The sequence below is a fragment of the Carcharodon carcharias genome, chromosome 1 (genome assembly GCF_017639515.1).
Source record: "Carcharodon carcharias isolate sCarCar2 chromosome 1, sCarCar2.pri, whole genome shotgun sequence".
In the NCBI taxonomy this organism is placed as follows: Eukaryota; Metazoa; Chordata; class Chondrichthyes; order Lamniformes; family Lamnidae; genus Carcharodon; species Carcharodon carcharias.
This window is the reverse complement of record NC_054467.1, coordinates 267,645,539-267,668,967: the sequence shown is the minus strand read 5'-3', so window position 1 is coordinate 267,668,967 and position 23,429 is coordinate 267,645,539. Positions and strand designations below refer to the sequence as shown.

Here is a 23,429-nt window from a genome sequence, read left to right as displayed (position 1 = left end):
CACACATCCCTGTGATACGCCACTGGACACTGGCTTCCAGTCACTAAAGCATCCTTCTGTCATCACCCTCTGCCTCCTACAACTAAGCCCATTTTGATTCCACCTTTCCAAATTACCCTGTATCCCATGTGCATTTGCTTTCTTTATAAGTCTCCCATGTGGGAACTTCTCAGAGGCTTTGCTGAAATCCATATAAACTACATCAACTACACTACCCTCATCTACGCACCTAGTTACCTCCTCAAAAATTCAATCAAATTTGTTAGGCATGACCTCCCTCTGACAAAGCCATGCTGACTGTCCCTGATCAAACTTTGCCTCTCCAAGTGGAGATCGATACTCTTCTTCAGAGCTTTCTCCAATAGTTTCCCTACAACTGACGTGAGACTCACTGGCCTGTGGATCCTTGGTTTCTCTCTACAACCCTTCTTAAATAGCCGAACCACATTAGCTGTTCTCCAGTCCTCTGGCACCTTCCCCGTAGCCAGAGAGGAATTCAAAATTTGGGTCAGAGCTCTTGCGATCTCCTCCCTTGCCTCCCTCAGCAGTCTGGGACACAAATCAGGACCTGGAGATTTGTTCACTTTTAAGCCTGCCAATACCTCCAATACCTTGTCACTCCTATATCAATTTGCTCAAGAATCTTGCAGTCTCTCTCCCGAGTTCGATACCTTCATCCTCATTCTCTTGGGTGAAGACAGACGTGAAGTATTCATTCAACACTCTAGCGATGTCCTCTGCCTCCACCCATAGATTTCCCCCTTGGTCCCTTATGGGCCCTACTCTTTCCCTGGTTATCCTCTTCCCATTGATATACTTATAGAATATCTTGGGATTTTCCCTACTTTTACCAGACAGAGTTTTATCATATTCCCTCATTGCTCTCCTAATTGCTTTTTTAAACTCCGCCCTGCACTTTCTGTACTCCACTAATGCCTCCGCTGATTTGCTTCCCTTGTACCTGCTAAAAGCCTCTCTTTTCCTTCTCATCGTAACCTGAATATGTCTGGTCATCCATGGTTCTCTAGGCTTGTTACTCCTTCCTAGCACCCTAGAGGGAACATGTTGAGCCTGTACCCTCCCCATTTCCTTTTTGAACGCCCCCCACTGCTCCTGTGTAGATTTCCCCACAAGTTGCTGTACCCAGTCTACCTTGGCCAGATCCTGCCTTATTTTACTAAAATCCACTTTCCCCCAATACAAAACATTTTTTTGTAACTTGTCTATTTCTTTGTCTATAACAAGCTTAAACTGTACCATGGTTGTACCTCCCTTCCATTTCCACATTTACAACTATCATCAGAAGAATGAGAGGCGACCTCCTTGAAATCTATAAAATTCTGAAGGGGCTTGATATGGTGGATGTTGAGAGATTCAGTGGGGTGGGGAGTCTAAAATACAGAAGCACTGTCTCAGGATAAGGGGCTAATCATTTAGAACTGAGATGAGGAAAGCTTTCTTCACTCAAAGAGTTGTGAATGTTTGGAATTCTCTACTCCAAAGAGTTGTGAATGTTTGGAATTCTCTACCCCAAAGAGTTGTGGATGCTCAATCGCTGAATACATTTAAGGCCGGGATGGATAGATTTTTGTTCTCTGAGGAAATCAAAACATTTTGGGAGCAGGCAGGAAAACAGTGTTGAAGTGCAAAATCAGCCTAGATCACACTGAACGGCAGAGCAGACTCAATGGGTCATGTGGTCTACTCCTGCTCCTATTTGTTATGTTCTTATGTTATGGGGACAGACAGAGAAGTGGAGTTGATGCCGTGTTTGGCACGCAAGTAGTCCTGTGTTGTAGCTTCACCAGGTTGACACCTCATTTTTAGGTATACTTGGTGCTGCTCCTGGCATGCCCTCCTGCACTCTTCATTGAACCAGGGTTGATCCCCTGGCTTGATGGTAATGGTAGAGTGGGGGATATGCTGGCCCATGAGGTTACAGATTGTGTTTGAGTACAATTCTGCTGCTGCTGATGGCCCACAGAGCCTCATGAATACCCAGTCTTGCATTGCTAGATCTGTTTGAAATCTATCCCATTTAGCACAGTGGTAGTGCCACACAACATGATGGATGGTATCCTCAATGTGTAGGCGGGACCTCACCTCCACAATGATTGTGCGTTGGTTACTCCTGCCAAAACTGTCATGGACAGATGCATCAGTGGCAGGCAGGTTCAAATTCCACCATCTGCCATGGCAAGATTCAAACCCAGGTCCCCAGAGCATTTCCCTGGATCTCTAGATTACTGGTCCAATGAGAATACCACTACTGCATTGCCTCCCACTCTGTGCCCCTCTCCATCAGTCTTTGAGCCTTTCTGCATCATGGCATTGTGTGCCACTTTCAGTGGAATTAGGTACAAGGATCCCAAATCGACTGCTCCAAATTCAAATTATGAATCAGCAATTAGGTCTAAAATTATGGGCTAAAACCGGATTTTCAAACTGTGTTTAAATATCACCGCACTCAGTTAGCATATTTCCATCCTTCCACCAAAATAAACCCCAATGTTTTATTAAAAGACTTTTGGATTTCATTTAAAATTAGCTGCTCATCTATTTCTATACACAGTTTTTGTCCCTCTAATTTCTTTTGTAATTTCTCTCTAATGAATCCATGCAATGGGATTGAAATCCTCCAGCTGCAGGCACAATGTTTGACTGTGTTTCTCACCTGAGTGCTTCTTCCATGATGCAGCCCTGCTGGTCTGGACAGTTACAATGACGTGAGTCTGTGTCATGTGCCATTCCCAAATTGTGTCCCATCTCATGAGCAACGGTTGCAGAAGCAGCCAAATGGCTCGGCCGGTTGTCCTAAGGTGGAACAGAAAGAAGGTACTGTGAAGAAGCTTCAATATCATCTTTTAACACTGTTAATAAGACAAGTTCTCAGACAGATAAAATATTCTCACTGCTCATGAGGTAGCGGTCTTACTCATTCCACTTCACACATTCTCATATATATCATCACGTATGAGTGAAAACATTGGGGAGACAGGGGTTTGGAAGAAAAGTGGCCTCAGAGCATCAGTCGAACCAGGAACACCCTCTTCAAACTCTAACTTATTACCTGAGCCATGTGCAAATTGGCATAGGACAAATCAGATTAAGGAGGCTGGTATGGGGAAAGTGGGTTCCGGTTCGAGGGCCACTGGCACCAGTACTGGAGAGAGTGGGATCTGTACTGTTGGGATGGTCTACACCTGAACTGTACTGTGACTGGTGTTCTGCAAGCTGCATAACTAGGTCTTAGGACTATAACTAGAAGCTCTGTATCTGAGTGCACGTAGCATTCGAAACAAAATAGATGAACTGAGAGTGCACATAGAAGCAAATAATTATGATTTGATAGCCATTACGGAGACATGGTTGCAGGATGACAAGAATTGTGACCTGAATATTGAAGGGTACAGGATATTTAGAATGGACAGGAAACAAGGAAAAGGTGGAGGCATGGCTCTGTTAATTAATGATGTTATTAGCACGATAGAGAGGGATGACCGATGTTGAAGAAATCAGGATGTGTGTAAACCGTTTGGGTTGAGATGAGAAATGGTATAGGCAAGAAGTCATTTGTGAGTGTTGTGTACAGGCCTCCTAATAGTAACCACAGGGTAGGATGGAACATAAAGAAAGAAATAATTGAAAGGCATGGAGATAAATCATGGGAGATTTTAATTTACTTATAGATTGGAAAAGTCAGATGGGCAAAGACAGCCTAGATGAGGAGTATATTGAATGTTTTCGGGATAGTTTCTTAGAACAGAATGTTCTGGAGCCAACCAGAGAGCAGGCTATACTAGATCTGCTATTGTGCAATGAGATGGGAATAATTAATGATCTCACAGTGAAGGCACCCGAGGTAGCAGCGACCATGATATGATTGATTTTACATTCAGTTTGAGGGCGAGGGGAGTGGGTCTGAGACTTTTTAAAGTTTTTAAACTTAAATAAGGGCAATTATGAGGGCATTAAAGTGGAGCTGGCCAAAGTGCAAAGGATGGACACACGAAAGCGAGTGTTTGTCCTACAGAAAGTGAGTCTGGAGAATTGATAATGGAAAACAATGAGATGGCAGATGAATTGAACAGGTATTTTACATCAGTTTTCGCTATATAAGATACAAGTAACATCCCAGAACCAGCTATAAACCAGGAAATGGAAGTGGGGAAGGAAGTCAGGAAAATTACAGTCACCAGAGAAGTGGTACTGAGTAAATTGTTGGAGCTGCGGGCTGACAAGAGATCCAGTCCTGATGGACTTCATCCTAGCGTCTTAAAAGAAGTTGCAAGTGAGATAGTTGATGCATTGGTTTTAATTTTCCGAAACTCCCTAGATTCAGGGAAGGTCCCATTAGACTGAAAGCAACTGTAACTGAATTATTCAGAAAGGGAGACAGAAAGTGGAAAACGACAGCTCAGTTAGAGTAACATTTGTCTTGGGAAAATGTTAGAAGCTATTAATAAAGAAATTATAGCAGGACATTTGGATAAGTTCAAGGTCATTAAGCAGAGTTGACACGGTTATGTGAAAGGGAAATCGTGTTTAACCAACTTATTGGAGTTCTTTGAGGAAGTAACGTGTACTACGGATAAAGGGGAACCAGTGGATGTACTGTACTTAGATTTCCAGAAGGAAGGATGTAACTGCATTGGAGACGGTTCAGAGAAGGGTTACCAGACTAATACCTGGAATGGGTGGGTTGTCTTATGAGGAAAGGTTGGACAGACTAGGCTTGTATCCACGAGAGTTTAGAAGAGTAAGAGGTGACTTGATTGAAACATATAAGATCCTGAAGGGTCTTGACAGGGTTGATGTGGAGAGGATGTTTCCTCTTGTGGAAGAATCTAAAACCATGGTTCACTGTTTAAAAATAAAAATAAGGGGTCGTCCAGTTACAACAGGGATGAGGTGAACTTTTTTCACTCAGAGGGTTGTTAGTCTTTAGAACTCTCTTCCTGAAAAGGTGGTGGAAGCAGAGGCACATGGTGGTTGATGAGCAAGAGGGTGATAGTTTACCGGCAGTCGGTGCGATGCAGATTTGAGGTTACTATCAGGTCAGCCATGAGCTTATTAAATGGTGGAGCAGGCAATGGTGGAGCAGGCTCGAGGGGTTGAATGGCCTACTCCTGTTCCTTGTTCGTATGTTTGTGTGGTCGTTTATTTGTATCCCCAGTCCATCTCTCCTCTCTCTCCCTTGCCACGATCTTTCCTCCCTGCCCCTCACTGTGATCTTTACTCTCTCTCTCTCAGCCCAACCTGCCTTCTTGCCCCTCACCATGATCTCTTCTCAGCCTTTCCCCTGCTCAAATGCTCTGGGGTCGCAGGTTAAAATCCCACCAAGACAGCTGGTGGAATTTAAGTTCAATTAATAAATCATAGAATCCTAGAAAATGTATGCCCCAGTAGGAGGCCACTTGGCATCTTTGTGTCTGGATCGGCTGAAAACAATGAGCCACCCAGCCTAATCTGACTTTTATTTTTCATCCACAGGATATGGGCTTCGCTGGCTGGGCCAGCATTTATTGCCCATTCCTAGTTGCCCTTGAGAAGGTGGTGATGAGCTGCCTTCTTGAACCGTTGCAGTCCATGAGGTGTAGGTACATCCACAGTGCTGTTAGCGAGGGAGTTCCAGGATTTTGCCCCAGCGACAGTGAAGGAACGGTGATATATTTCCAAGTCAGGATGGTGAGTGACTTGGAGGGGAACTTCCAGGTGGTGGTGTTCCCATCTTCTGCTGCCCTTGTCCTTCTACTTGGCATTGGTCATGGGCTTGGAAGGTGCTGTTGAAGGAGGCTTGGTGAATTTCAGCATTTGGTCTGTAGCCCTGCAGGTTACAGAACCCTGGTGCACATCCAGGCACTTTTTAAATGAGTTGAGGGTTTTTGCTTGTATTACCCTTTCAGGCAGTGAGTTCTAGAAGCCTACCACCCTCTTGGTGAAAAATATTTTTCACATTTCCCCTTGAATCCTTCTGCTAATCACTTTAAATCTATGCCCCCTAGTCACTAACCTCTCTGCTAAAGTAAATAGGCCCTTCCCATCCACTCTATCCAGGTCCCTCACAACCTTGCACATCTCAATCAAATCTTCCCCAGCCTATCCAATCTTTCCTCATAGCTTAAGTTTTCCAGTCCTGGCAACATCCTCCTAAGCCCCTCTGTACCCTCTCTAGTGCTATTACGTCCTTTCTGTAATGAGGTGAGCAGAATTGCATACAGTACTCAAGCTGTGGCTTAACAAATGTTTCACATAGCTCCAGGGTAACCTCCCTGCTCTTAGATTCTAGGCCTCAGCTAATAGGAACATAGAACTTAGGAGCAGGAATAGGCCATTCAGCCCTTCAAGCCTGTTCTGCCATTCAATAAGATTATGGGTGGTCTTGTTGTGGCCTCAGCTCCACTTTGCTGTCTGCCCCCCCATAATCCTTGACTCCCTTGTCTATCAAAATTCTGTCCAACTCTATCTTGAATAAATTCAGTGAGCCAGCTTCCACTGCTTTCTGGGGAAGAGAATTCCATATTTTAACAACCCTTTGAGAGAAAAGAATTCTCCTCATCTCTGTCTTAAATAGTAGAGAAATGGTGGAAGCAAGTTTAATCGAGGCATTCAAGAGACATTCAAGAGGGAATCAGATGATTATTTGTAAAGGAATAATTTGCAGGCTGAAGGCACAAGAAAGGCACGAGGTGAAATGTTCATTTGGAGAGCAAGCACAGATGCTGCACTGTATCAATTCTGTGATTCTGATTCTGTGATTTTAATCTCTTATTCTTAAACTGTGTCCTCTGGTTCTAGTCTCTCCCACAAATGGAAACCTCCAGGATCTCTCATTTCAAATCCCCTCAGGATTTTATGTTTCAGCAAGATCACCTCTCATTCTTCGAAACTCCAATGGCTATAGGCCCAACCTGTTTAACCATTCTTCATGAGATAGGCCCTTCATCCCAGGAATGAGTCAAGTGAACATTCTCTGTACTGCTTCTAACACAATTATATATTTTTTTCAAATAAGGAGACCAAAACTGCACACAATACTCCAGAAGTGGTCTCACTATAGCTGCAGTAAAACATTCCCTACTTTTATTTTCAATTCCTCTTGCAATGAATGCCAACATTCCATTTTGCCTTCCTAATCACTTGCTGTACCTGCAGACAACTTTTTTAGATTCATGTACCAGGACTTCCAGATCCCTCTATACCTCAGAGTTCTGCAATCTCTCTCCATTTAAATAGAATACTGGCTTTCTTTTTGTCATCTTAATATTGGACTGCTGTGTTCAGTAAATACAATTGCACGCCTAGCTACTGAGGGGTGAGTTGGTAAACTAAACGATGTGGACGAAGAGGCTGTTGTGAAGTGAACCACATGCTGTTTGCTCACATAAGCAATAGAGCACAAAAAACATGTGTGCTTCTCAAACTAGAACCTATTCTAAACTACTGATTAACAATGTAGCCTGCGCTATGCAGCAATTGGGTAATACAATCACATGGTCAATCTTCTCACATTCTCTTAAAAGCATATTACCAGACTATTCTTCCTGTCAAAGTGAACAAGTTCACATTTTCTAACATTAAGGGTTCTATATGTTTTCTTAACTAACTTATTGTCCTACTATCTTCAGGGATCTGTGGACATTCACTCCAAAATCACTCACTTCCTTGACACCTCTAGGTTTTGGTATTCTCCCATTTATTGTGTTTGCCTTGTTTGACATCCCCAAATGCATCACCTCACACTTCTCTGGGTTGAATTCCATTTGCCACTTTTCTGCTCACGTGACATTGTTGTCTTCCTGCAGTCTATAGCTATCCACCTCGGTATCAGCCATGCGGCCAATTATTGTGTCATCTGCAAACTTCCTGATCAGTGCCCCCACATTTACATCCAAATCATTTATATATACCACAAACAACAGGGGACCTATTATTGAGTGTGAATAGTGGGAACAGACTTCTAGATGCCAAAACATGGTTTACCCTTTGTCTCCTGCCACTGAGCTAATGTTTTATCCAGTTTGCTACATTCCCCAGATCCCATAGGCTTTTGTTTTTTAGCCAATCTTTCATGTGGGACCTTTTCAAAAGCCTTGCTAAAATCCAGCACCATTTGAGACTCCCCAGATACTGAGCAGTCCATGTCCAAATGCAGCAAGGTCTGGACAATATCCAGGCTTGGGTTGGCAGGTTGCAAGTAACATTTGTGCCAAACAGGTGCCAGGCAATGAACATCTCAAAAAGAGAGAATATAACCTTGTCCTTTGGCATTCAATGGCATTACCATCACTGATTTAAAAAAAAAAATTTTAAAAATTCATTCACAGGATATGGGCTTCACTGGCTGGACCAGCATTTATTGCCCATCTCTACTTGCCCTTGAGAAGATGATGGTGAGCTGCCTTCTTGAAACGCTGCAGTCCATGTGAAGTTGGTACATCCACAGTGCTACTGGGCAGGGAGTTCCAGGCTTTTGACCCAGTGACAGTGAAGGAACGGTGATATATTTCCAAGTCAGGTGAGTGACTCAGAGGGGAACCTATAATTGGTGGAACCTATAATCTCTCTGCTGCACTTGTTCTTCTAGATGGTAGTGGTTGTGAGTTTGGAAGGTGCTGTCGAAGGAACTTTGGTGAATTGCTGCAGTGCATCTTGTAGATGGTACACACACTGCTGTTACTGTGTGTCGGTGGTGGAGGGAGTGAATGTTTGTGGATGTGGTGCCAGTCAAGCGGCTGCTTTGTCCTGGATGATGTCAAGCTTCTTGAGTGTTGTGGGAGCTTTATTTGTCCAGGCAAGTGGGGAGTAGTCCATCACACTCCTGACTTGTGCCTTGTAGATGGTGGACAGGCTTTGGGGAGTCAGGAGGTGAGTTACTCATCACAGGATTCCTAGCCTCTGACCTGCTCTTGTAACCACAGTATTTATATGGCTAGTCCAGTGCAGTTTCAGGTCAATGGTAACCCCCAGGATGTTGATATTTGGAGAATTCAGTGATGGTATTGCCTTTGAACATCAAAGGGCAATGGTTGGATTCTCTCTTGTTGGAGATGGTCATTTCCTGTCACTTGTGTGGCGCGAATGTTACTTGCCATTTGTCAGCCCAAGCCTGGATATTGTCTTGGTCTCACTGCATTTGGACATGCTTCAATGCCTGAGGAGTCGCGAATGGTGCTGAACATTGTGCAATTATCGGCAAACGTCTCCACTTCTGACCTTATGATGGAAGGAAGGTCATTGATGAAGCAGCTGAAGATGGTTGGGCCGAGGACACTACCCTGAGGAACTCCTTCGGTGATGTCCTGGAACTGAGATGACTGACCTCCAACAACCACAACCATCTTCCTTTGTGCTAGGTATGACACCAACCAGCAGAGAGTTTTTCCCTGATTCCCATTGACTCCAGTTTTGCTAGGGCTCCTTGATGCCACACTCGGTCAAATGCTGCCTTGATGTGAAGGGCAGTCACTCTCACCTCACCTCAGGAGTTCAGCTCTTTTGTCCATGTTTGAACCAAGGCTGTAATGAGGTCAGGAGCTGAGTGGCCCTGGCGGAACCCAAACTGGGCATCAGTGAGCAGGTTATTGCTAAGCAAATGCCACTTGATAGCACTGTTGATGGCCCCTTCCATTACTTTACTGATGATGGAGAGTAGACTGATGGGGAGGTAATTGGTCAGGTTGGATTTGCCCTGCTTTTTTGCATAGGACATACCTGGGCAACTTTGCACATAACCAGGTGGATGCCCGTGTTGTAGCTGTACTGGAATAGCTTGGCTAGGGGTGCAGAAAGTTCTAGAATATAAGTCTTCAGTACTATTGCCAGAATATTGTCAGGGCCCATAGTCTTTGCAGTGTCCAGTGCCTTCAGCCACTTCTTGATATTAAGTGGAGTGAATCGAATTGGCTAAAGACTGGAATCTGTGATTTTGGGAACCTCCGGAGGAAGCCGAGTTGGATCATCCGCTCGACGTTTCTGGCTGAAGATTGTAGCAAATGCTTCAGCCTTATCTTTTGCACTGATGTGCTGGACTCCTCCATCATTGAGGATGGGGTTGTTTGTGGAACCTCCTCCATATTTATGAGCTGTGAGCATTGCTGGCTAAGTCAGAATTTATTGCCCGTCACTAATTGCCCTTGAGAAGGTGGTGGTGAGCTGCCTTCCTGAACTGCTGCAGTCCACCTAGGGTAGGTGCTGTAAGGGAGGGTGTTCCAGGATTATGACCCAGTGACAGTGAAGGAACGGCGCTGTATTTCCAAGCCAGGGTGGTGAATGGCTTGGAGGGGAGCTTCCAGGTGATGGTGTTCCCCAGGATCTGCTGCCCTTGTCCTTCTAGATGGTAGTGGTCGTGCATTTTGAAGGTGCTGCCTAAGGAGCCTTGGTGAGTTTCTGCAGTGCACCATGTAGATGGTACACACTGCTGCAACTGTGTATCAGTTGCGGAGGGAGTGAATGTTTGTGGAATGGGTGCCAATCAAATGGGTTGCTTTGTCCTGGATGGTGTCAAGTTTCTTGAGTGTTGTGGGAGCTGCACTCATCCAGGCAAGTGGGGAGTATTCCATCACACTCCTGACCTGCGCCTTGTAGATGGTGGACAGGCTTTGGGGAGTCCTCCACTATCAACATCCTGGGAGTTACCATTGACCAGAAACTGAACTGAACCAGCCATATAAATACTGTAGCTACAAGAGCAGGTCAGAGGCTAGGAATTCTGAAGTAAGTAACTCACCTCCTGACTCTTCAAAGCCTGCCCACCATCTAAAAGGTACAAGTCAGGAGTGTGATGAAATACTCCCCACTTGCTCCCTAAAACCTGCTTTCAGGATATCATTTCTGTTTCTTCCTATGTCTTTTGTAACAATGAACCACAACCTCTGGCTGTTCATCCTCCCCCAGCCAAATGTCCTGCAGCCTTTCAGTGACATAATTGACCCTGGAACCAAGGAGACAATATACCATCCTGGAGTCACATCTACTGCCACAGAAACACCAGTCTGTTCCCCTTAGTATCAAATCCCCTGCCATTATGTCTCTTCCACTCTTCTTCCTTCCCACCCATGCAGCTGAGACACGTGATGCCATGGCTCTTCTCACACACCACTGAGGAATTATCATCCTTAACAGCATCCAAAATGTTCTGGTGAAGAGTAATACGGACTCAAAATGTTAACTGTGTTCCTCTCCGCACATGCTGTCAGACCTGCTGAGTTTTTCCAGGTATTTTTGTTTTTGTTCCAAAGTGGAAATCCAGTTCGTGAGCAAGATAAACTCTGGAGACTCCTGCGCAATCTGTTTGATCCTCCTACACTTTCTGGTGGTTCTCAATTCCCTTTCTGCCTGCATATTCCTAAATACTGCTGTGACCACCTCACTGAACCCGCTATCCACATTGTTCTCAGCATTGATGATGCACCACAGTGACTTCAGCCGCCACTTGAATTCTGAACCCCAGGGCTCAGGTGTCTGCAGCTGCTGATATTTCCGGCAGATGTGTTTATCAAGGCCACTTGAAGCATCCATGATGTCCCACATACCACATGATGCACATTCCACTTGGCTGAGCTGCCCTGCCATAACTTAACATTACTTTTGAACTAGTTTCTAGTAAAGTGCAGAATTACTGAAACTCACACAGCAATCAGTGCCTTCTCCTGTAAATAGCTAATTAAGTAATTACAGCTGGAGAGCTTGTTTATCCCTGCTTCAGACCGGATGAAAGTTAAACAGTAAATTGTAGTTAAATGCTAAATGGAAACCAGGCTAAATTTCAGAAGGAGATTAATTCTTAAGGTTCCCTCACTCATTGATCTCCGAACTTTACACGCAATGACATTGCTGTGGGACTGGAGTCACATGTAGGCCAGGCCAAATAAGGACATCAGATTCCCTCCCCTAAAGGACGTTAGTCAACGAGGTGGGTTTTTACAACAATTGATGGTAGTTGTCATGATCATCATTACTGAGACTAGCTTTTATACTTCAGATTTTTTGATTGAGTTTAAATTCCACCAGCTGCCTTGGTGGGATTTGGACCCATGTCCCCAGAGCACTAGCCTGGGCCTATGGATTACTAGCCCATGTCATTACCACTACACCACTGTATCCCTGGGAATGATCAGGAATTAAAAGCTAGCATTAACTAGGCACCGGGAATGACAACACCAAATCCATCCCTGTCAACCCCGCAAAGATCTCCTTACTAATATCTGGGGAATTGTGCAAAAGCCTGGGGAGGTGTCCAACAGACTGGTCAAGCAACAGCCTGACATAGTCATAGTCACCAAATCATACCTTGCAGACAATACCCCAAACACAGCCATCACCATCCCTTGGCCTTGTCCTGTCCCAATGGCAAGACAGGGCCACCACAGTTGGTGTAACAGTGGTATACAGGCAGGAGGGAGTTGCCCTAGGAGTCCTCAACATTGACTCTGAACCCCACGAAGTTTCATGGAATCAGGTTAAACACGGGAAGAAAACTTCCTGTTGATTATTAAAGGAAGTAGCTACAGAGATAGTGGATGCACTGGTGGTAATCTTCCAAGAATCCTCAGATTCGGGAAAAGTCCTAGAGGATTGGAAAATTGCCAGTGTAACACCCTTATTCAAAAAGGGAGAGAGACAAAAACAGGTAACTATAGGCTAGTTGGCTTAACATGTGTCACTGGGAAAATGTTGGAGTCTATTATAAAGGATGTAATAGCAGAGCTTTAGAAATACATCATCTAATCAAGCAGAGACAGCATGGCTTCATGAAGGGGAAGTCATGCCTGACAAATTTATTAGAATTCTTTGCGGAGGTAACAAGCAGGGTAGATAAAGGGGAACCAGTCAGTGTAACATATTTGCTCTAAAAGGTATTCGATAAGGTACCGCACATAAGCTACTTAATAAGATAGGAGCCCACGGTTTTGGGGATAGGGTATTAGCATGGATAGAGGATTAGCTAACCGATAGAAGACAGAAGGTTTGAACAAGGGGGACATTCTCAGGCTGGCAACCTATAACTTGTGGAGTGCCAGGGTTCAGTGCTGGGGCCACAATTATTTACAATATATATAAATGATTGGATGAGGGAAGTGAATGTACTATCACCAAGTTTGTAGGTAACACAAAAATAGGTGGGAAGGCAAGTGGTGAGAATGACACAGGGAGTCTACAGAGGGATATAGACAGGTTAAGTGAGTGGGCAAAATCTTGGCAAATGGAATATAATGTGGGAAATGTGAGGTTATGCACTTGGCAGAAAGAATAGTGGATGTGAATATTATTTAAATGGAGAAAGACTGCAGAAAGCTACAGCACAGAGGGATTTGGGGGCCCTTGTGCATGAATCCCAAAAAGCTAACAGACAAGTTCAGCAGGTAATAGGGAGGCAAATGGGAAGTTGGCCTTCATTCCAAAGGGAATGGAGTGTAAAAATAAGGGAGTCCTGCAAAAACTATACAAGGCACTAGTTAGACCACACCTAGAATACTGTGAACAGTTTTGGTCCCCTTATCTAAGGAAAGACCGAGTATAGGCCTAAACTGCTCAATCTCTCCTCACAAGACAAGCCCCGGATCTCTGGAATCAATCTAGTGACCCTCCTCTGAAGTGCCTCCAATGCAACTACATCCTTCCTCAAGTAAGGGGACCAAAACTGGACACAGGTGTGGTCTCACCAATGCCTTGTACAGTTGCAACAACACTTCCCTATTTTTATATTCTATTCCTTTAGCATTAAATGCCAAAATTCCATTTGCCTTCCTTATTACGTGTTGTACCTACATTCTAGCTTTCAGCGATTCATGCACGAGGACACCCAGATCCCTCGGCACTGAAGCATTCTGAAGCTTCTCTCCATTAAATAATAAGTCGCCTTTTTATTCTTCCAACCAAAATGGAGAACCTTACACTTATCCACTTTAAACTCCATCTGCCAAATTTTGGCCCATTCACTTAACCTGTCCATATCCATTTGTAAGACGAGGAGGAATTTCTTCTCTCAGATGGTAGTGAATCTGTGGAATTCTCTACCGCAGAGAGCTGTAGCGACTGGGTCGTTCAGTATATTCAAGGTTGAGATAGACAGATTTTTAATCAGTAAGGGAATCAAGGGTTATGGGGAAAAGGCAGGAAATTTGGAGTTGAGGATTTTCAGATCAGCCATGATCCCATTGAATGTAGGAGCGGACCTGATAGACTGAAAGGCCAACATCCGCTCCTACTTCTTATGTTCTTATGATAACTATCGACCACCACCACCCCACCGATCCCCTAACCCAGCCAATGAATCAATAACCATGCTGATCACCAGTTGGAAGAAACACTGAGGGTGACAAGGGAACAGAATTTACTCTGGGTGGGGTGATTCAATGCCCATCACAAATGTGGCTCAGAGCACCACTACTGACCAAGCTGGCTAAGTTCTGAAGGGCATAGGTGCTAGTCTGGCTGTCCAACAGGTGAGAGAACCAGCAATGTGAAGTTGAGGCTGATTGTATTGAAAGTTCAAAAAGTTGTATTGCAGTTCAAAAGGCCTAATATTCTATTTACAGAATCACAGAGCAGAAGAGGCCCTTCGGCCCATCAGGTCTGCACCGACACATGAGAAACACCTGACCTACCTACCTAATCCCATTTACCAGCGCTTGGTCCATAGCTTTGAATGTATTTTTTAAAAGATGTGAGGCAACCTGCCTCCATTACTCTCCCAGGTAGTGCATTCCAGACCGTCACCACCCTCTGGGTAAAAACGTTTTTCCCCACATCCCCCCTAAACCTCCTGTCCCTCACCTTGAATTTATGTCCCCTCGTGACTGAACCGTCAACTAAGAGGAACAGCTGCTCCCTATCCACCCTGTCCATGCCCCTCATAATCTTATACAGCTCGATCAGGTCACCGCTCAGTCTTCTCTGCTCCAATGAAAACAACCCAAGTCTATCCAACCCCTCTTCATAACTTAAATGTTTCATTCCAGGCAACATCCTGGTGAATCTCCTCTGCACCCCCTCCAGTGCAATCACATCCTTCCTATAATGTGGTGACCAGAACTGCACACAGTACTCCAGCTATGGCCTCACCAATGTTCTATACAACCCCAACATGACCTCCCAACTTTTGTAATCTATGCCTCGATTGATAAAGGCAAGTGTCCCATATGCCATTTTCCCCAACCCACTAACATGCCCCTCCGCCTTCAAAGATCTATGGACACATACACCAAGGTCCCTTTGTTCCTCAGAACTTCCTAGTGTCATGCCATTCATTGAATACTTCCTTGTCAAATTACTCCTGCTAAAGTGTATCACCTCACACTTTTCAAGGTTAAATTCCATCTGCCACTTATCTGCCCATTTGACCATCCCATATGTATTTTCCTGTAGCCCAAGACATTCAACCTCACTGTTAACCACCGGCCAATCTTTGTATCATCCGCAAACTTACTAATCCTACCCCCTACATAGTCATCTATGTTGTTTGTATAAATGATGAATAATAGGGGACCCAGCGCAGATCCCTGTGGTACGCCTCTGGACAATGGCTTCCAGTCACTAAAGCATCCTTCTGTCATCACCCTCTGTCTCCTACAACTAAACCAATTTTGAATCCACCTTATCAAATAACCCTGTATATCATGTGCATTTGCCTTCTTTATAAGTCTCCCATGTGGGGCCTTGTCAAAGGCTTTGCTGAAATCCATATAAACTACTTCAACTGCACTACCCTCATCTACATACCTGGTCAACTCCTCAAAAAATTCAATCAAATTTGTTAGGCATGACCTCCCTCTGACAAAGCCATGCTGAATATCCCTGATCCAACCTTGCCTCTCCAAGTGGAGATAGATACTCTCCTTCAGAATTTTCTCCAATAGTTTCCCTACCACTGATATGAGACTCACTAGTCTGTGGTTCCCTGTCTTATCTCTACAACCCTTCTTAAATAGCGGAACCACATTAGCTATTCTCCAGTCCTCTGGCACCTCCCCCATGGCCAGAGAGGAATTAAAAATTTGGGTCAGAGCCCCTGCGATCTCCTCTCTTGCCTCCCTCAGCAGTCTGGGACACAAATCATCCGGACCTGGAGGTTTGTCCACTTTTAAGCCTGCCAACACCTCCAATACCTTGTCACTCCCTATATCAATTTGCTCAAGAACCTCGCAGTCTCTCTCTCCGAGTTCCATATCTTCACCCTCATTCTCTTGGGTGAAGATGGATATGAAGTATTCATTCGACACTCTAACGATGTCCTCTGGCTCCACCCATAGACTTCCCCCTTGGTCCCTTATGGGCCCTCCTCTTTCCCTGGTTATCCTCTTCCCATTGATATACTTATAGAATATCTTGGGATTTTCCCTACTTTTACCAACCAGAGCTTTCTTATATCCCCTCTTAGCTCTCCTAATTTCTTGCTTAATCTCCACCCTGCACTGTCTGTACTCCACTAATGCCTGTGCTGACTTGCTCCCCTTGTACCTGCTAAAAGCCTCTCCTTTCCTTCTCATCGTATCCTGAATATCTCTGGTCATCCATGGTGTCCTGGGCTTGTTACTCCTTCCTATCGCCGAGAGGGAACATATTGACCCTGTACCCTCCCCATTTCCTTTTGGAATGCTCCCCACTGTTCCTCTATAGATTTCCCCACAAGTAACTGTTCCCAGGCTACCTTGGCCAGATCTTGCCTTATTTTACCAAAATCCACTCTCCCCCAATCCAAAACATTTTTTTGCAACTTGTCTATTTCTTTGTCCATAACAAGCTTAAACTGTACCATGTTGTGGTCGCTATCACTAAAATGCTCCCCCACCACCACCTCAGCCACCTGTCCGGCTTCATTCCCCAGAATTAGGTCCAGCACTGCACCGTCCCTTGTTGGACCTTCTACGTATTGACCTAAAAACTTCTCGTGGACACGTTTCAAGAAATCCACACCATCCAAGCCCTTAACACTATGCCTACCCCAATTAATGTTGGGAAAGTTGAAATCACCTAATACAGTTACCCTATTGTTATTGTTTTTACACACCTCCGCAAATTGTGCACAAATCTGCTCCTCAATTTCCCACTGACTATCTGGGCATCTATAATAACCACCTAATAATGTGGCTGCCCCTTTTTTATTCCTAAGCTCTACCCACAAAGCTTCATTCGATGCCCCCTCCATGATATCATCTCTCCTTTCTGCAGCAACTGACTCCTTAACTAATAATGCAATTCCTCCTCCTCTTTTACCCCCTCCCTGTCTCCCTTGAAGATTCTATATCCCGGAATGTTGAGCTGCCAATCCTGCCCCTCCCTCAACCATGTCTCAGTGATGGCTACAATATCACAATTCCACGTGTCAATCCTTACCCTTAAATCATCTGTTTTACCTATAATACTGCTAGCAATAAAGTAGAGGCCATCCACCCTTGCCTTACCCCTTTGAAACTGAATGCAGTTGTACTCCCTCTGACTTGATTGTTTTACTGTATTATGATGTGACCCTATTCTGCTAACTTTCTGTGTCCCCTCCCTCTGCCGAATTAGTTTAACCTCCTCCCAACAACACTAGCAAACCCACCTGCAAGGATGTTAGTCCTGCTCTGGTTCAGATTAGACAGTCCAGCTTGTACAGGTCCAACCTTCCCCAGAAATGGTCCCAGTGATCCAGGAATCTAAAACCTTCCCTCCTGCACCAACTCTTAAGCCACGTATTCATCTGCGCTATTCTCCTATTTCTGTGCTCGCTAGCATGTGGCACTGGGAATAATCCAGAGATTGCAACCCAAGAGGTCTTGCTTTTTAGTCTACTTCCTAATTCCCTAATTCTTGATGCAAGACCTCATCCTTCTTTCTACCTATGTCATTGGTACCAACATGTACCATGACCTCTGCCTTATCACCCTCCCTCTTCAGGATGCCCTGCAGCTGTTCAGTGACATCCCAGACTCTGGCACCAAGGAGGCAACACCATCCTGGAGTCACATTGACGGCCACAGTAGCACCTATCTGGCTATAGAATCCCCTATTACTATTGCTCTTCCTCCCTTCCTCCCCTTTTGTACAGACAGGCTGCTTGTGATGCCAGAAGCTTGGCTCTGTCTGCACTCCCTGGAGGAACCAGTGCTGTCATCAGCCTCCAAAATGGAATACTGATTTGTGAGCAGGACCCCAGGGGACTCCTGAATTACCTGCCTGCTTCTCTTGGACTGCCTGGTGGTCACCCATTCCCTTCTTTCCTCAAGTCCCTTCAGCTGCGGTGTGACACCTCTCTAAACGTGCTATCCATGATGCTCTCAGACTTGCGGATGCTCCACAATGTCCCCAGCCGCTGTTCCAGCTCTGAAACCCGAGCTTCCAGGAGCTGCAGCTGGACACACTTTCTACACACATGCTGGTCCCGGGCACTGGAAATGTCCCCGGCTTCCCACATGGAGCACAAGGAGCATACTACGGCTTTCAGCGCTCCTGCCATGATTTATCCCTTTAAATTAAACCTTTTAAATCAATTACTCTAGGGGCCTCCTTTCCTGATCCTCATTACTACAGAATATATAAACTATAAAACACAAAAAGACCTTAAACTATAAGCGATGAAAGTAGTAAATACTTACCCGACCTTACCCACTACTTACCAGTCACTCCTTTCCCTTATAGCCTCTACTGCTGCAGCAGGGCAATACCACTCTCTGAAGATTTAAGAAGTTTGATAGCAAAGCAAAAAATGCAAAGAGCACCCATCCCGATGCACCGAATTCCCACTGTGCACCGAATCGCCCATACCCACACTCACTCTGGCTGTGTCTCACTCAGGATGAGCTCTCTCCCCTGTTCGTGTGCAAGCACACTACTCCTGCTTTTAATTCTGTTGTTCTTATCTTTTTAATATAAATGAGGGCCCGCATGGGCCCCAGCTATGCCTGTCTCTTTATGGGGTGTGTGGAACATTCCTTGTTCCAGTCCTACTCCGGCCCCCTTCCACAACTCTTTCTCCGGTACATCGATGATTACTTTGGTGCTGCTTCATGCTCTTGTCGGGACTTGGAAAAATTTATTAATTTTGCTTCCAATCTCCACCCCTCCATCATTTTCACACGGTCCATCTCTGACACTTCCCTTCCCTTCCTTCTCCTCGATTTCTCAATCTCTGGTGATAGACTGTCCACCAATATCCATTACAAGCCCACCGACTCCCACAGCTATCTCGACTACAGCTCCTCACACCCCGCTTCCTGTAAGGACTCCATCCCATTTTCTCAGTCCCTTCGCCTCCGTCGCATCTGTTCCGATGATGCTACCTTCAAAAACAGTTCCTCTGACATGTCCTCCTTCTTCCTTAACCGAGGTTTTCCACCCACGGTCGTTGACAGGGCCCTCAAACGTTTCCGGCCCATCTCCCACGCATCCGCCCTCACGCCTTCTCCTCCCTCCCAGAAACATGATAGGGTCCCCCTTGTCCTCACTTATCACCGCACCAGCCTCCGCATTCAAAGGATCATCCTCTGCCATTTCCGCCAACTCCAGCATGATGCCACCACCAAACGCATCTTCCCTTCACCCCCGCTGTCAGCATTCCGTAGGAATCGTTCCCTCCGGGACACCCTGGTCCACTCCTCCATCACCCCCTACACCTCAACCCCTACCTATGGCACCACCCCATGCCCACGCAAAAGATGTAACACCTGCCCCTTCACTTCCTCTCTCCTCACTGTCCAAGGGCCCAAACACTCCTTTCAAGTGAAGCAACATTTCACTTGCATTTCCCCCAACTTAGTCTACAGCATTCGTTGCTCCCAATGCTGTCTCCTCTACATTGGAGAGACCAAACGTAAACTGGGTGACCGCTTTGCAGAACACCTGCGGTCTGTCCGCAAGAATGACCCAAACCTCCCTGTCGCTTGCCATTTCAACACTCCACCCTGCTCTCTTGCCCACATGTCTGTCCTTGGCTTGCTGCATTGTTCCTGTGAAGCCCAACGCAAACTGGAGGAACAGCACCTCATCTTCCGACTAGGCAATTTACAGCCTTCCGGACTGAATATTGAATTCAACAACTTTAGGTAGGTCTTGACCTCCCTCCTCTATCCCCACCCCCTTTCTGTTTCTTCCCCCTTCCTTTTGTTTTTTCCAATAAATTATATAGATTTTTCTTTTTCCCACCTATTTCCATTATTTTTAAATATTTTTAAATCTTTTATGCTCCCCCACCCCCACTAGAGCTATACCTTGAGTGCCCTACCATCCATTCTTAATTAGGACATTCGTTTAGATAATATCACCAACTTTGACACCTATGTGTTCTTTTGTTCTGCCGTCTGTGACATCTTCTGATGATCTGCTTCTATCACTGCCTTTGCCTACAACCACACCCCCCCCTCCACTTCTCTCCCCCCACCCAACCACCCCCCACCCCACCCCACCACCTTAAACCAGCTTATATTTCACTCCCTTCCTGGGATTCACCTAGTTCTGTCGAAGGGTCATGAGGACTCGAAACGTCAACTCTTTCCTTCTCCGCCGATGCTGCCAGACCTGCTGAGTTTTTCCAGGTAATTCTGTTTTTGTTTTTAAATGAGGGAAAAGCCTGCTTAACCTTATTGTCACCAACCTGCTTGTTGGAAAGGTATTTATCCATGACAGTATTGTAGGAGTGGCCACTGCACATGGGAGTCAACTCCCATCTCTACACTGAGGTTATACTTCATTGTGTTGTGAGGCACTCATACTGAGCTCAATGGGATAGATTCAGAACAATTCAAAACTGGTGACCTGTGTTTGCAGCTCACTGACATTACTTACTACACTAATACCATCACTTACACTCTGTCCCTCACATTCATACTACTAGATATGAGTGCCGGGGATTTTCAATGTCTCCACAGGTAACCTCTGCCGCTTATAGAGTTTATCAGTCACTGCTGTCACCCTGTGACAAAAATCATATGCAGGGACTAATGCAAGGAAAGCTAATGAGCAACTTCTCATATCTTATCTGAGTGAGAAATACCTTGCAACATTTCAACATTGGGCATTTGAACTGTATTTTGTATTTATATCCAGCCAGTCAATTTTACCTGAACCCCATGTATCATGCTTTATTGCCGTGAAGTTCAGTGACTGAATCCATACTTTCAAAGCTTGCGTTTTTTGGGTCAGACCCTAACTGAAAGGGAAACTGAACTATCAGCATTTCTAGGGATACTAAATATTTAACTGAACTGAAATGGAAACTTCTGATTTCTGGGAAAACTGAAGCTGGTTGATATGAGGTAAAAGGCAAAGAACCATTTGGGCTCAGATCACACAATGGTGCAGAGCAGGTAGACTGAAGAAACTTAAGGCTGGATCCTGGAGCTGGCAACAGGAAAACACAAGGGTGGTTTCAGTTGTTTCTGTTACTTAAAGTTGTTGGCTGACCAGACTCGGTTTACAGTGCACAGGGTTGTCACTGATAAAGGAGTATCTGGGGAATCCATGGAATCAAGACTGTCATGAGCATAACTGAAGAGTTTCTGTAGAAGTGCACCAATTTGATGAAGATCTTGCCCATGGAACTTGGGTTGTCTGAGTGCTGCTGTTGGCTGAGGATCTGCGGCTAAACCCTCGGAGAAAAGGAGTTGTAATTCTACCTCAGAAAGTTCAGAGATTTGAAGGACTTTGTGGATGAAATTGGTGCCATTTATGCTGAGGGGATTTATACGGAGCGTAAAGTCATGAAATTGATTTTTGTTGTATCTGTTATTTAATAATTAATTTATAATTTATATTGACTACAATTAATGTTTAATTTATGCTGATTTTGGATTGATTGTAAAAGTAAAAGTTATAAAAGTGAAATCTTGCTCTTTTTAAGGGGTAATTTGATAAATTTGGTTCTTTTTGGTTGTTGATCTCCATGTGGATCATAACAGCTGTTAAATCATTGCACAAAATCATAGAACAAACATCTTTATTTCCTTCAGAATGGACATCTCACTGTAGCAGATATTCTCCCATCAATCTTTTTGCTCAGTTTTATCATTGAAGTCATCAGTGGTTTGAGGTTCTGTTCATTCTAATTCAACAATAGTAATGTGTTAGTTACAGTCCAAGAGGAGTGGGGAAATAGATGAAAGAATGGTTGCTCACCGAGTTTACTCCTCCAGAATCCTGCCTTGAACACATAACTGTCATAATTGCCAAGCCTGCAATACCTTTCGAAAAAGTGCGACCTCTGCAAAAGAGAAATCAATATAAACAAGGAAGAATGTTCTCGAATCAAAGGACAACTAACACTCCCCCATGGAAGTGATAAAGAGTCTATTTTTATAAATGGCACTGACGCACCTATACTTCCTCTACATTAGTCATGATTTAGTGCTCCAAAACTAGTTGCTGCTTGAGCCAGACTGTTCCAATACAGCTACAACAATGGCACCTAACCAGCAATGTGGAAAGGCTCTGTTTGCTGACAATGCAATGACAGGGCATGCAATGATCAAAGTGTGGGAGCGGGTGGGTAAAATAAAGTTTTACCCTCCGGCTGCAATGATGGGTTTTCACTTTGTATTGTTCCAAACCCACCACATTAGTTATGGAAACATGACATTTCTCTCATTTCCCAACCACACCAACACTTCGCCGCTTCATCACGCCAGGCACCATATTTAAAGTCCAACCATGCGATCACATTTCAGTGCTTCCAGCCCACAACTACTGCAGGGAAGATGTCCAGGAAAAGCAAAAATACTGCAGCATCCAGGTTTAGCGACACGTCACTGCAATGCCTTTTGGATGCCATGAAGGCCCGTTGTGATGTCCTCTGTCCCCGTTCTGGCCGCAGGATGAGCAGTGGCTTGACCAACCAGGCTTGGGAGGTTAGAGGCAGCGGTGGTCAGGACCAATGTCCTTCAAAAGGGGACAGCCACCCAATGCTGCAAGAGGATGAATGATCTCCTCCATTCCATCAGGGTAAGTCACTCTTCTCACACTCTCAACTCCCACACTCACAAACCCATCACACATTCACAGGGATCTGTGAATGTCCTTTAGGGAAGGGAATCTGCCATCCTTACCTGGTCTGGCCTACATTGACTCCTGACCCACAGCAATGTGGTTGACTCTTAAGTGCCCTCTGAACTGGGGGCAACTAAGGGTGGGTAATAATTGCTGACCTGACCAGCGATGCACACATCCCATGAACGAATAAAAAAAAACTCACTCACTGTCAGTTCAAGGGACATCGCCATTCACTCTCTTACATTCACCGCCATTGTCGTCATCCCATCCATGGGACCACTCACCACCCATACATGCCAGACATACTTATCATTCGGCCTGGCAGGCGTCCTGATTACACTTTCCCCATCTCAATTCATGCAGGACAAGTTTGCACACAACAATGGGCAGAGGTCGCAGACTAGTGGAGGAATGCCTGAAATTATGGACTTTGAAAAGGGAGCCATCCAGCTAGCTGGCAAGGT

The 23,429-nt window shown here is 45.0% G+C and overlaps 1 protein-coding gene across 1 annotated transcript in view; it reads right to left on the bottom strand.

Moving 5' to 3' along the window:
- LOC121276098 (disintegrin and metalloproteinase domain-containing protein 12-like) overlaps positions 1-23,429 on the bottom strand; it is a 772,855-nt gene that overhangs the window by 8,391 nt on the left and 741,035 nt on the right. The window contains exons 10-11 of the mRNA XM_041184044.1: positions 22,096-22,180; positions 2,675-2,814 (exon numbers count right to left, since the gene is read on the bottom strand). Coding sequence (XP_041039978.1) covers positions 2,675-2,814; positions 22,096-22,180 — 225 coding nt within the window. The remainder of the gene's footprint in view (positions 1-2,674; positions 2,815-22,095; positions 22,181-23,429) is intronic.